General features: G+C 39.4%; 1 protein-coding gene and 1 pseudogene across 4 annotated transcripts in view; one reads left to right on the top strand and one right to left on the bottom strand.

The window, feature by feature from the left end:
* The window catches only part of TCP11L2 (t-complex 11 like 2), a 38,604-nt gene extending 23,896 nt beyond the window's left edge, over positions 1 to 14,708 (top strand). For 3 of the 4 annotated variants that reach the window (XM_038550797.1, XM_038550796.1, XM_038550798.1), the window contains 4 exons: positions 4,244 to 4,431; positions 4,639 to 4,820; positions 7,243 to 7,415; positions 12,251 to 14,708. In XM_038550797.1, coding sequence (XP_038406725.1) covers positions 4,244 to 4,431; positions 4,639 to 4,820; positions 7,243 to 7,415; positions 12,251 to 12,492 — 785 coding nt within the window. In that variant the 3' untranslated portion in view covers positions 12,493 to 14,708. Of the gene's footprint in view, positions 1 to 4,243; positions 4,432 to 4,638; positions 4,821 to 7,242; positions 7,416 to 12,250 lie in introns of those variants that run through there. The other variant, XM_038550799.1, reaches the window with a different exon arrangement.
* LOC608929 (60S ribosomal protein L37 pseudogene) lies at positions 2,616 to 2,963 on the bottom strand (annotated as a pseudogene).
* Positions 14,709 to 14,953: the final 245 nt, after the last annotated feature.

The following is a 14,953-nucleotide window of genomic DNA, read 5'->3' as shown; positions in this document are numbered from 1 at the left end:
TCTGGCTTCTTTCACTTATTATATTTTTAAGATTTACCTGTGTTGTAGCACATATCAGTACTTCATTTTTTTTTTATTGGATTCGATTCTATCCTCTGATCTATATGTCTTCACCAGTATGACACAGTCTTGGTTATTGAGGCTAAGTCTTGAATTCAGGTATTGTTAGTCTTCTTTCTTTGTTCTTCTTACTCAAAATTGTTTGCCTCTTTTAGGTGCTTTGAATTTCCATATGCATTTTTAATTAGTTTATTAGTTTCTGCAGAAGAAGCCAGGTGGGATGGTGATTAGAATTATGTTGAATTGACATCTTCACAGTACTGAATCTATTAATTTGTGAACTAGATATCACTACTAAAATCTAATTTATTTCAGCAATATGTTTTAGTTTTGGTGTTCCAGTCTTGTACTTAATTTTTTTAAAGATTGATTGATTGATTGATTGATTGATTGATTTAAGGTGGGGAGGGGCTAAGGGAGAGAGAGAAACTTAAGCAGACTCTGTGCTAAGTGCAGAGCCTGACACAAAGCTCTGTCTTACAACCCTGAGATCATGACCAGCTGAAACCAAGAGTTGGACGCTCAACCAACTGTGCTACCCAGGCACCCCCATCAGTTCCATACTTATTTTGTTCAGGTTAATCTCATTTGTTCTGTGTTCTTTGATGCTATTATAAATGATATTTTGTAAAAGTTTTATTTTCTAGTATATAGAAATATAACTGATTTTCAAATATTGGCTTTGCATCCTGAGAACTTGCTAAATTAACTTATTAATGCTAGTAGATTTTTGGAATATTCCTTAGGTTTTTCTATGTATACAATAATTTTGCCTGCAAATAAAGACAGTTTTACTTCCTCTTCTTTTTTATTTAAATCTGTGTGACTTTTGTTTCTTTTTCTTGCCTTATTGCACTAAGACATCCAATCAAATGTTCATTAGTAGTCATGAGAGAGAGGATCCTTGCCACTCTAGGGAAGAGTTTTTCCATTGTTTGACCATTAAGTATGATGTTAGCTGCAGCTTCTCATAGATGTTCTTTTCTGTGTTGAGGAAGTTTGCTGAGAGTTTTTATCTAAATAGGCCACATGTTAAATTTGGTCACGTGCTTTCTCTGTATCTATTGGAGTGATCTTTTTTTTTCTCTCTTTTATAGTGTTAATATTCTGAATTACAGTGATTGCTGTGTTTCTTTTTTTTTTTTTTTTTTTTTTTTTGATCGATTGCTGTGTTTCTAATGTTAAACCAACCTTGTAATACTGAAATGTTTATTGTACCCCTTGGTCATAGTTAATTATTTTATCTTGCTAATACTTTACCTTGCTAATGCTTTCTTAAGGAGTTTTGCATCTGTATTTTTTGGAAAAGATCACTCTGTAATTTTCTTGTAATGCCTTTGTCTGGGTTTGGCACCATGGCAAAGCTGAACTCATAAAATGAATTGAGAAATATTCCCTTCTCTGCTTTGTGAAAGAGTTTGCAAAAACCACTTTGTTTTGATTTGCATGTACTGTGTACATTAGTACAAACATTTTATTGGATGACAGTAGGGAGGGAAAGATAGCTGCAGACCTGTAGGACCAATCAGTTTGTCAGTCTGAAGGAGACTATTTGAGCCATTCCTTAAGCCCATGGTTACTTCCAGAGATGGTGAATTGGAAACCTACCAGGTCTCTAATGCCAGACACAGAGAGCAGAGGCTTTTAGACCAACCCCTATATGACAAGTACCACTGGAAAGGTATCTGAGTATTTTTCAAAGCAGATGTGTCTGACAAAACAAAGCCACATGTCACATACCTATCAGTTGTGATATGAAGTAAGTCAAGGGAAAGAAAGAAAAAATAAAGATCATAGATTAGACTCTCAGTGATCTCACTAGTGAGATGAAATTAAGACGGATGCACTTGAAATATTTAATAACAATTTTTTTAAAAATAGAGAAGCTGTTTTTTTAGTTCAGCTGTTTAAGAAAAATGACAGCCAGATCAAAAATTCAAGGACAGGTGCTCTGAGAAGGGAGAGCTAAGAATGAGTCCATATGATGAAGGAAGGCTTCCAACAGGCAGAGGGATTTAGGTGAGACCAGTAAGGACTGGTTGGATTTAGATTTAGAGAACCAGGTAGTTTCAGGGCGGTTAGGCCAAGTCTCCCTGGCAGGAAAATAGAAGCATGTATTGGATGCACAGTTGAAGTCAGGTGCAATGCTCCTGGGCCTCCACAGCTCCTAGGAAATTCTTAGGTAAATGCACCTGGGAGGCTATTGCCTGTTCTCGTGTTTCCCCCTCCTAGTAGACTAAGAGCTTCTTGAGTGCACGGAACATGTTTACTCATCTAAGACTCCATAGCACTTGATACAGTACCTACTGCATATTCAGTGTTCAGTTATTGAATGAATGAATGAATGAATGAATGAATGAATGAAGAGAATTACTGCCCATATGAAAAATAAAGGGTACCAGTGTCCCACGGGGTTGACCTTGGATTTGGAGCCACATAGAATGGTCAGTGTACTAGCTTGTGGGAATAACATCTCAGTAGATCCCTTAGAGGAAAGCTGATGTTTCACTCTGAACTCATGCTCTGTCTGCTTTTTTTTTTTTTTCTTTTTTACTTTTTAAAACCAGAACGTTTATTTTGACTAATCGTTGAAATCCTTAAGATGAACTGGATGCTGCAACAGCTGCCCTCTTGGGCTTAGGTGTCGTTCCTTCACGGAATCCATGCCTGAATCTGCGGCATACAATTTTTAGGTGCCTCATTCGACTGGTCCCAGTGGTATTCCGTCTTTTAGCCTTGGCACTCCAGTTATACTTTCTCTTCCGCTTGGCAGGGTAGCCACACTTGCCGCAGGTGGACTTCTGAAGGTGGTAGGCCTTAGAGCCACAGCGGCGGCACAACGTGTGCGTCTTATTGCGATGCTTTCCGAACGATGATGTCCCCTTCGTCATCTTGTTTCCGCGGCAGACCCCAAAGAGCTACTTTACCAGTCATACTTAATTATGGCTTCATAATAGGATCACCTGGGGTGTTTAAACACAGATGCCTGAGCCCCATCTCAGACTGATTAAATCAGAATCTCCAGGAGCTGTGCCCAAGATCATTCTTTTCTTTTTCAAGCTCTCCAGGTGATTCTAAAATCACCCACGATTGAGAATCACTATGGTACACTGTTGCTTTTGAGATAACTAAATGGGCTTTTAAATGTGTCAGCTGTAAATGATTGAGCACGCAGTATAAATGCTTATTAACACCACGTTGTAATTATATCCACAAAGATCCCCCCCTTTTCTCTCTTTCTGTTGGATATCCTTTAAATAAAAGACTACAAATTTTACATCTTTATGAACAGAATTAGAACATTTGCCAACTGAGGAGAAGCAAAGTTATGAAATTCTGAGGTAATATTGCTCTGGTGTGGCAACCAGAGCTGCTGACAAATTACCCCTGCTCAAACGCTGGGTCTGAGGAAGCATTTCAGGATCACTATTCTTTATTTCATTCTCTGGTGCTTTTAAAAAAAAATCTACTCCTGTGTTCAGTATGCAATTTTTTTTTTTTTTAGCAAGTTCCACCTTATAAATTCTACCAAATACAGTTTTATAAGCAATGTGGTATAAAAAGCAGATTGTTTCTAGTGGGAAACCCTAGAACTGGGTCAAAAGTATAAGTGTGCACACTAGCATGCATGTGCATTTTGGGAAAGGCATGGCTCTAATCAGACACTCAGGGGACCCAGGACCCAAACATGTTTAATAAACAATGCCTTTGTCTAAATACCTTCTCTGCACAGAATTCAAGGTTGTGTGTGAGCTGGATTCTGTCTACCTCCCCAGTGTCATCTGCTACTACTCTCCCTCATTTTCTATGGACCAGCAATACAGATATGCTTGTAGCATCCAGAATGTGCCATATTCCCTCACTATTCTGGGTTTCTGTATGCGCCGTTTGCTGGGCCTGGAGTGATAGTCTGCCTTATATCTTCAGGTGTCATTTACAGAGCTCTTCATCTTAGACTGTCCTGGACAGTGTCTGCTCCCTCCACTCCTGTGCCTTCTAGCATTTGTTGTATTCTGCTCTAATTATTGGTTTACAGCTCTGTCTCCCCATCTGCACTATAAGCTCCTTCAGAGGTGTGCCTGTCTTTTCATTCATGCCTAGCTCCTAACTTAACATCTGCCATGTAGAATGCACACAAGGGATCAACAGCAATAGGACAAATATGTGGCCTTTTCACTTATAGGTGCTCTTGATCAAACTACAGAATGGATAAAAGAATCTGTCAATGAAGAACTACTTTCTCTCTCTGAGACTGCTTTAACTCCTGGGGCTGAAAACAGCTCTAAACCAAGCCTGAGCCCTACGCTGGTGCTAAATAACAGTTATTTAAAACTGTTACAGTGGGATTATCTGAAAAAGGAATTACCAGAGGTGAGTGGGTTTTTTCCTTCCCTCAAGTTTTCCATCATTTTAATTCTCAAGTTCTATCTGTGCATCAGTTGGTCTAGTGTTGCATGTGGTTTAATGACTTTCCTGGAATCAGATAGAAATGGGAGTTTGGATGTAACATTGCTTGTTTTATATTTTCATGGTATTGAGCTTCCCTTTCTATTTTTACATTTAAAATAAATATGCTAGACACTCATGACAGATGGAGCACGTCTTCAGGAACTGACAGAAAAGCTGAATCAATTGAAAATTATTGCCTGCCTGTCCCTAATTACCAACAACATGGTGGGTGCTCTTACAGAAGGCCTCCCTGAGCTTGCAAACAGGTTAAAAAGGATTTCAGCTGTTCTACTTGAAGGCATGAACAAAGAGTAAGTTCCAAGTGTTTATATCTGCTCATCCTCATATTAAGGCTCTGCGTGTGTTTCAGAGATTGTGAATAATCCTGGATGTCTGGATGTGATATTCAGGGCTGTACTTTAGAGAAGCCTATTTTATACCTTCTTTTTCTAGAATTTCTTTTAATATCTCTCTCTAAAGGTTTATATTTCCTTTCATAAGAAGGGAGAGGTCTTTTCCATGACAAGTCCCAGAGTGAGTATCATATTTCCACTTAGGATGGGCATGTGCAAGAGCTCTTATTTGGCAGTGCTGTGAAACAAACAAAACCAGAATTCCAAGCTATGTGTTTAGAAAGCCTTATCATGGAGGCTTTCCTATTCAGTTCTGATTCCATCATTTTTCTGCAATGAAGTATATACCAACTTTACTGATCCAGCCTGCTACCAAGTCTTTAGAAGTAGTGTCATCCTGTCCTTCAGTGATGTGACACAAGTCCAGTGAAGGTCTTGTTTTTGCTATATTCATTTCCAGTATCAAACCTTAGATCTCATTTAGATTTTGCATTTAGATCATCCTGTTGCAAATCCTGTGCAAGTCAGAAAATTCCTAATCTTAGTCAATGATCAGATGTTTTCATGGGTCTTATATGGGTCACCTCCTCTTGCTGTGTCCCCTTTCAGGTATTTTTAAGACCTTACATTGCTCATTCCTATCTTTGGAGTGAGTTGCATCTATTCTTCCATCTCTTTCCCATTATTCAGAAAACACATAAATTATTTGATAAAATCCTAGAATATTAAGAGCCAAGAGGAGCCTGAGTGATTATAGCATCCAAAGTTGTCAGAGAGAATGGGATTTGCCTTGGGGTGCACAGCGAGTAAAAGGGCAGTCCAAGGCCTGAGCCCTGGGCTGTGTCAAGGCCCTTCCTCTTCTACTGCTTCTGTGCTAATCAGCCAGGCTCATTTCCTTCACATTCCAGGACCCAAGACCTAGAATTAAAAGGAACTTTCTCTAGGTTTGCAGCTGGTCTTACCTTAGCATTTCCCCACATGGTAACTATTTCTTTCCAGAAATTTTTATTTATTAAACCTTTAGAGAACCCACAATGCTGCTAAGTATTAATATAAAGCATATAACAAAGTGGTTACTAAGAAGTCAAGCTTCAGGTCAGACAGATCAGGGTTTAAGTTCCAGCTCTGCTGTTAGCTTGTTAGGTACCCTTGAACAAATTCCCAAATCACTCTGGGCCTCATTCTCTCACTTGTAAGAAGGGATGATTGTGCTTACTTACAGATGTGGGAACTTAAGATGATTCACCATGAAGCACATAGTGCAGGTGTCTGGCACATGCTGCTTGCTAATAACTGGTTAGTTGTAAAATCTCTTCTTTATAGAGGCTCTGCCCCTCTGATTGCTTTATTGTTTTAATTTCCCATACCCACTCCTGTTCTCTCATCCTTTAATTCCCATTTTTGCAGAGTTATCTTTAAAGACTATTTCTGGATGGTAAGAGACATTTTTAATCATCATTCCCTAAAGGCGTGGACCCACCACATGCCCTTTCTGATCACGTCTTTTTCCTTACCTCTTAAATAACCCTCTGCCAATTGCTTTTCATAGTTTTCTGGGATTTTTTTAAAGTTTCTTGAAAGTAACAGTAGGAAGGAGCTTTTTTGATCATGACAGATCAAGAATTTTAGGTAATTTGTCACTATGGTATTAACATCTGAATATCTTCATTTCTTGTGGGTTTTTTTAACACACATTTCTTGTGGGTTTTTTATTTGAGGGAGAGGGAGATATCACAAGTGGGGGGAGGGGCAGAAGAAGAGTAAGAGAGAGAACTTCAAGCAGACTCCCTGCTCTGAGTACAGCACCTAGTGCAGGGCTTGATCCCAGGACCTTAGGATCATGACCTGAGCTGAAACCAAGAGTTGGTTGCTTAACTGACCCTGAGCCACCCAGGTGTCCCTTCATTTCTTGTTTTTGGTTGGTTTTATAGATTCACTGTTGAGGCATAAAGGAATTGATTCTTACTTCATTTTATAAGCATAGATTTGACAAAAAAAAAAAAAAAAAAAACTTGAATTAATTTGTTCAGACCAAAACGTTTATTTTAAGAAGTAAGTAGGTATTTTCCTTTCTGATGGTCCTGCATGAAAATGGAGTTGCAGACGTATTTTCGGGGACCATACTTTTCTGATTTTGCTTTCCTAACTAAACAGTACCTATGGAATTGAATGGTTTTAAGTATTTAAAAATCTGCTACACATAAGGGTTGGTGCTTGGGAGGAGTTACTATATTCTAAGTTCATGCTAATAGAGGTACTTACTGTCTTTGTAAATGAAAAGTGACAGACATTTGAAACAAGTTGGTATATTAAAAGATAGATATAAACTGCTGAACAAAAAAACCTATTCCTGATGCAGTTTTGTTTCATGTTTTTTTAGGACCTTTAACTTGAAGGAAGTCCTGAATTCCATTGGTGTTCAGACTTGTGTTGAGGTTAACAAAGCCCTGGTGGAGAGAGGTTTATCCACTTTAAATGCTGAGGTCCAAGCTAATCTTATAGGTCAATTTTCAAGCATGGAAGAGGAGGACAATCCTATCTGGTCCTTGATTGGTGAGTCATGTTTTTATTGGTTTCTGCTTCAATTCCAATTTGCTTTAACTTGCTGGTTTTGACTAGTGTCAAGTGTCAGTTGCATTTTAGTCTTAAACAGATTACCTGTTCTTTTTGGAGAATAAATATAAAAATATAAAGAAAGAAATTGTAAATTTCAAAGGTTTGAGACTCATTGCTTATTCTGTGTGTATATGTAATAATAGAGTAGGGGAATGTTCGAGGGCCCTCTGTCTTACTATCCAGCCAATAGATTTTTATGAAGAAAATATCATAATGCTATCAGTAATGTTAAAATCCTAGATCAGTGCAACAATCCAAACCCGCTGGCAGTAAGTTCACAGAAAATAGATACCAATTCTGCTGTGAGCAAGGCTCAGGGAGCTAAGGCCTTTTTCTCGGTCAGACTTAAAGAGACAATGAGTAAAGAGCCTGTGGAACTGGGGCACATGATGGTGGGCTTTTTTTGTATTTGGTTTCTAGGCAAGTGACCATCTCGGTGTCAAGTTATGTTGGTGAGTTGGGAAAATGGGGAATGCATCAGTTAGGACTCTTTCTATTACCTGTGACAGAACTGAACCAGCTTAAGCAAGAAGGAAGTGCATTTTCTCACATAACCAATAAGAGCAGAGCAGGACTGGCTCTATATGGCTTAGTTAGAGTTCAGTCTGTGTCACTGGCACTAGTTTCCCCACCTCTACTCTTCAACACTGCCTTCCTTTGGGCTGGCTGTCATCACAGATAGGCTCTTTTCTATCATGGCAAGACAGCTTCAGCTCCAGCCTGTATCTTTCCACATTGCAGTCAAGTGAAAAACAAGGTATTGGCTTTACTGTTAACCCAAATAATGACCCCAGAATTGAGCCTCATTGGCTCCAGTTGGCATGGCTGTAGGTCAAAACACATTCTTGAATCAGTCATGGTGGCCAGAGGGGAAGGAACTGGAGCTTGAGATGTATGTTCAGTTCCTGGAGCCAGAGTGAGTCTGCTTTCCCTGCAGCACCTGGTCTGAGAGAGAGGAGATGATTTCCCCCAGACCAAATTGGGGTGCTGTGGCCAGAAGGAGGGGGAGAGGGTGATGTGGGGCACAAAGCAAGTGTCTGCTGCAGAGAGTGAGGAATAAAGACCAGAAGGAGGAGAAGAGGAATGGGACCTATGGCTAATCTGCAAGTTTTCAATGTACAACACTGACTTCCCTAAGAGTACAAAGGCTTGTCATTATTTTTTTGAGGCTCTCACATAGTTTCTCTCATCCTTACCCCTGGGGACATGGAATGCTGGAGATTTAGGCCACTAAAAGCTCAAGGCTTTAACTGCTTCCCAGAAAGGAGTAGTGCCAGTGTGCAGCACTGTGGGCTTCTTAGAGGTGACCCTGGACGACAGTGACAAACACAGCATAGCTGCAGCCCCCTGGAACTAAGCCCTTCCCTGCATGCCTTCGCTGCCTACGCCTTTGTGTCCTCACAGCCTGTGGTCTCCAGCAGGGCAGCCCATACCTGGGAGGAGGAGGGGCAGACTGTCTGCAGTCTCTACCACACACCACTAGCCCCACTAGTGTGCAAGCCTCATGAGGATAGAATGCATGTTTCTCTGCTATATCCCTGTACCAGGCTGGACCCACAGCATGGCATTTAGTAAATACAGCCGACCCTTAAGCAATATGTGTTTGAACTGCTCAGGTCCCTTACATGCAGATTTTCTTTGATACAGTACTGTAAATGTGTTTTCTCTTCCTTATGATTTTCTTAATAACACTTTGTCTTCTCTAGCCTATTATAAGAATGAAATACATAAAATATGTGTTAATTAACTGCTTATGTTCTCAGTAAGGCTTCTGGTCAACAGTAGGCTATTAGTAGTCAGGCTTTTGGGGAGCCAAAAAGTTCTATGTAAGTTTTTGACTGTATGAGAGCAGTCAGTGCCCCTCACCTCCATGTTGTTCAAGGATCAACTGTATTTGTAGAAGGGGTGAGCACATCAGAGACTTAGCTGGGTAAGTAACTCATATAACCAGCTGGTTGCAGACTAGGGACTCTCAATGAGTCAGACTCCAGAGCTCATATTCTTAACTACTCCCAGTGGGCACTGTAGTCAGAACTGGAGCCCTGCTGTGGGTTGGCACGGTGGCAGGAGCATTCGGGTGTCTTCTGTGCCCTTGCTGTGGTTAAGGGAAATATTTGTAATTCAGAGGGAAGTTGGGATGCCCCACCTGGATGCACCACCCCATGGTGGCCTCTTAAAATCCCATAAAGCACTTTTTTTTTTTCACCCAGCTATTCCCAGTCCAACTTTCCTGCTCTTTTGCAAACTGAAAGCATTTTTAACCTCATTCAAAGTATCGTTGCCTAGAAACTCAAATGACTCACTTGAGTGGCCCTCCCGAACGACTCTGGAAGCCAAGGGCACGCCTTTGGCAGGGACTCAGTTTGGCTGCTCCTAACTGGACAAATGCTTCTGTCATTTTAGTCTTGGCCTAAAAACCGACTCGTCCACAGAGGAGACAGAACCACTTGTCAGCATAATAACAGTTTTGAAAGAGTTTCTTTCTTTAAACAATCTTGCAGGAAGGTGTTGGACCATATCTGTGATAAAAACAGACCTGGGCTCCAGAGAGTAGGCAACCAGTCTAACGGGAAATTTAGTACACAATTGACTCTTAATTTTCTGCTTGCAGAAGAGTTGGAGTAAATTAAGCTCTTAGAGGAACCCAGAGGCATAAGAAGGACCAGTTAGCCTTGGTTTTCTTTCCCTCTTTCTGGTACCCATAGTCTGCCACCTTTTGTTCTTGATGGATGTGCTGTTTATTTACAATGGGAGTATAACTCCCACTGTGTTCTTAGCCTTTTAAGATAACTAGAAAAGTTTTCTTTCAAACCAGCTTTTTTTCAAATGCATATGAGAAAACCAGGGGAAAATTATTTTTTAGATTACCTGCTTTGTAGATTATTTGTGTGCTTGTAGCTATCAGTTTTTTAAAAGTAATTTTCAATTGTATAAGTGATACATACACAAATGATTTCTTCTTGTTTCCATATTACAGGTGAGGCCAAGTTCTCTTTGCCCACCCCATTCCTCCCTGACTCTCTTGTTTTCAATTGGACGTAGTCACCTTTATTGAACTTTTTCATTCCATTCTTACTTCATTTCAGTTCAGTTCAGTGATGTGTCTTCCACATGTGAGGCCAGGGATATAAAGATAAAAAAAAAGACACAGCCCTCATCCTCAGGGAACTCCTTGTCTTAGAAGGGAGAAAGACACATGTTCTTAAGTAACAGTAATATGGCGTGATTGTCTGATGGATGTTAGGGAAAGCCACAGAAAGGAGGTAACTTTAGGTTTGTCATTGAAGGATCTTTTAGACTTTGGGCAGAGGTGAGGTGAGAGGGAAGGGTTGTCTCGCAAGAGAAAATAGTTGTGGCTAAGACAAGGACATATGACATTGGGAACTTAGAGTTCTAGGTCAGATCTGGCTACAATGTGTGACTTTTGGGAGAAGTGTTTGAAGACCAGTGTTTCATTAATGTGATCATTGTCCATATCCTATGGACTGTGTTCTCCTTAGTAAACTTTTCTTTGTGAAGTTTCCATTTCCAAAGCCAAAGAAAGTCCTTGGGGCAGCATGGCCTATAGCGGGTCTGGCCTGTCCAGTAACTATTTGACCAATACTATCGCAACCTAATTTACTTATACATTTGCATCCTTTTATAAAGTTGCCTTACATGCAAATAGACTGAAGCAGGGAAGTAGGATGATGGAGAAAATGGCAAACTGGAGTGCCTGTTGGGGCAGCCCTCCTCAGTGCCTCCATTGTTGGCTGTAGGTAGGGTAACTGTATAATTTATTGTCCAAACCATGACACTTTTTAGAGCATTTTTGTTAATTATGCCAGGACAATAGGTGTAAACCCTGACTGTACTGGGAAAACCTGGATGTGTGGTTACTCTGGTCCTGAGGTAATTTGTGCCTCCAAGTTTGTCTGATCTCTAGATTTTTCAAGAGGAACAGGAAATTTGGATTTCAATGCAAAATCCCCTGATTTTAAATAGTTTCTATAAAAAAAAAAAAAACACACAAAACATTTTGTGGGACCAAACTGGCAGTACCAGTTTACAAACTCAACTTTCATGTACATAAATAAAAAAAATTATGGACACTAAGTGTTAAGTTTTTGTAAAAGAGTTCCTGTCCTACTCCAAAGGTGCTCTATGCTTTTTGTCTCTCAGCCATCGCTGCGTAACAAGGCACCTCACACTCCATCGCTTAAAAAAACACAAATCTTTAGTGTTGCTCATAAGTCCATGGGGGCACCTAGGTAGTTCATCTGGTCTTGCTGGACTCATACATGCATACGCAATCAGCTCTGCGTTGGCTAGGTAGCTCTGCTGACCTTTCCTGGTCTTTCTCGAGCGTTTGTAAGCTTTTTGGCTACAAGTTGGTCTAGGATGGCCTCACGTGGAACAGCCAGGCTTCCCTTAGTGTGGTCTCTCACCCCGCCCAGGCTTGTTCATGTGCAGTGGTGGGTAGAGAAAGCAGATGTGACCCACGGCACTTGGAGTCTCTGTATGCCACTAGCATACCGGCACTTCTGCCACCTTCTGTATCAGCCAAAACCAACCATGAGGCCAGCCCCAATTCAAGATATGGGGAGATAGTCTATAGCCTTTGATGGGAAGAGCTGCAAGGCAACCTCATAAAGGACATGGATACAGGGAGGGCAGAAAATTGGGAATATTATGGCAATTCACCCGCTGTAATTATTATTCTCATTTGCTTTTTAAAAATCATGTTCTTTAATAATGGGACAGATTAAAAGATATCTTATTTTTTTCCTCAGATAAACGAATCCAACTATACATGAAAAGCCTACTTTGTCTTCCAAGTCCTCAAAAATGCATGCCTCCCATGCCAGGAGGCCTTGCTGTCATTCAACAGGAGTTGGAAGAGCTAGGCTCTCAATTTGCAAACATTGTGAATCTCAACAAACAAGTGTATGGACCATTTTATGCAAATATACTTCGAAAGCTGCTCTTCGGCGAGGAAGCCGTGGGAAAGGCAGATGCTTCATCTTCTGACTAAAGAGGAACTGACATTGGATGCAAGGTTGAAAATCCAGCACTTTGGTACCCAGTCTGTTTCCACCAGTGGCATTACAGATATGGCACATTCTCAGTCCTGTTCGTGGTGCAGTGTTAGCTTGAATTTGTATAATCCAGTAATATTAACGTTGCAGAAAACATGCACATTGTATACACCCTATTCATGCATCATTTTCAAATTCAAAAGAGATGTTTTTAATGGACAGAAAGTAATTTGTAATTAATTATATTACCTATATAATATTTGTAAATGTTTTCATAAGCATTCATATATGGCTTATTCATCAACCTTAAGGAGTTGTATTTCCTCACTTGTCACTATCAAATCTAATGATTTTTAATTTTGGTACAACTTCTTAAAGGGTTGGAAGTCATGAGAGTAACCAAGGGGATTTATGTTCTCAATAAATGATGTGAAGTAAGCATAATTGTATTTGAAATGTACAATTAAATATTAATGTGTAATAGAAACTTACATAGTAAGTCTTCAAATTCCACAAATGTACCAAATCACATTTTATATTACCAATTGTCAGTATTTGTCTAGAACTTAAATTTATTAAAAATATTTTAAAGCTTTATACAAATTTTAGATAAAACTTCTAGTGTTTATTTAGTGAAAATAGGAAAAAAAAAAATCCCATCTAAAATTTTATCCCAGAGGTTGGTTTCTGCCTGAAACTTACCCTGCTCTCTGAGAGAAACAACTTTTGCACAAATATCTTAGTGAATGTCCTTGCATTTCTCAGGCCTTGCTTGGTAAGGTTTATGTAAGATTTTGATATTTTTACATAAGGCAGGAGTGGTTTGAATTGATTTATTTATAAGAAGGGAAGCTAATAACAAAACCAGATCCCCAGGAGATCCCCATTCTCAATGGAGTTCACATCTGAAAAAGAATTAGTTGAACTTTGAATTTTTTTAACCATATAACTTGCTAGCAGATGCCCCCTGTGCTGACTAAATTCTTACCCCGCTGTTGACAAGATGCTCTTCTAAGTATCACTATCATCTGACATTCTTGAGCATTAAAGCAAAACTTTGCCAAGCTGGCAGTGGTTGTCATCAGGATTTTAGAGAAATCTGCTTGTCCTGGAATTACATACTTCTCTTGAAATGTTAAGGGAAGCACTACAGTCTAGAAAGTACTTCATTCCCATAAAACACATTTTGATTATTTTGTACCCTAAGCATCGAATCTTTAGTACTCTGGTAAGGAAGAGTGGGCAGGAAGTAAAAAGGAGTACTCCTTTCTTCCTTAGCAACTTTTCCTCACTATGACTCCCACCATTATGGTGCTACTTAATTATTTGATAAAGTTCTAGGAAATGATTGTGCGAATAAAGTGTCTCCAATCTTTACATTTTGAAGGGATCTGCCAAAATTTGCGGAACTTTTGAAAGTCTTTTTTTTTTTTTTTTTTCTCAGAATGACCAATATATAAATCAGCCATTCTATCTATCTGAGCAGCTGTGTATACATAGAATTTTCCTGAAGAGCACATCACTGGTCTTACCCATTTTCTCTCTCTCTTCCTGTATTTCCTGTCTGCCCGTGTTGTCCTGTGCGTAGAAACTATAAGGTGCTGAAGATTTTTGTTTTCATTTTTTTCTCTTCAGTTGAAGTAGTTTTCAACTGTGTTCACTTTGGAGCATAGGTAGCAGGGAGGGTCTGACATGGAAAAGTAATATGTAGTGTGACTTCTTGTTGCTTTCTGATGTAAACTGTATGCTTAATGGGAAGACCAGGTGGTGTACTTTTTTATCAGTAGTTTGGAATCCAGCTGGTATCCTTATATATATATACTTGATTATACTGCATTTGCAAACAGGAAAACAATGTGCAGACATTTTTAAAAAATACATTTAAAATGAAGGGCATTCTGCTGCTTTTTCTTTTTTTCTTTTTTTTTTTCTTAAGTCCCAAAGTAAATCTCAACATCTCAAGTCTGCATTTAGGCAACCGCATTTATTACTATTTTAAAAGCATATCCCTTAGCATTTTTTTCATTTGTTTTTGGGTTTTTCATTTTGTTCTACTTAAATGTTTACTTCTACTTTTGAGGTTTTCTTAACATGGTCTTATTTTGTAATGTCAATTTTATTAGGCACCAAACACACGTTTTCATTCTTCTGCTAAAACATGTATTGTGTGCACTAGTTAAATTTTAAAACATTAAAAGTTATTATCAAGATAGCCAGTGTCTCTTTGTTTTCTAAACCACCTTTGGGTAGCTCAGGGCTGGGATATTGTACAGCCTTTATTGTAGTTGTTCTAGAATGGTTCTTCTGGTGATTGTCAGAGCCTTATAGAGATCAGGTCATGTTCACTCACACAGTCAGACAATCAGTCAACAAATACCTACTGAGCATATACTATACGCCCAGGAGTATCCTAAGTATTGTGATACATAGTGACTCGACAGACACTGTCCTCAAGCT

Source organism: Canis lupus, chromosome 10, assembly GCF_011100685.1.
Source record: "Canis lupus familiaris isolate Mischka breed German Shepherd chromosome 10, alternate assembly UU_Cfam_GSD_1.0, whole genome shotgun sequence".
In the NCBI taxonomy this organism is placed as follows: domain Eukaryota; kingdom Metazoa; phylum Chordata; class Mammalia; order Carnivora; family Canidae; genus Canis; species Canis lupus.
Note: the sequence above shows the minus strand (reverse complement) of the source record. Positions and strands in the feature narration are given on the sequence as shown.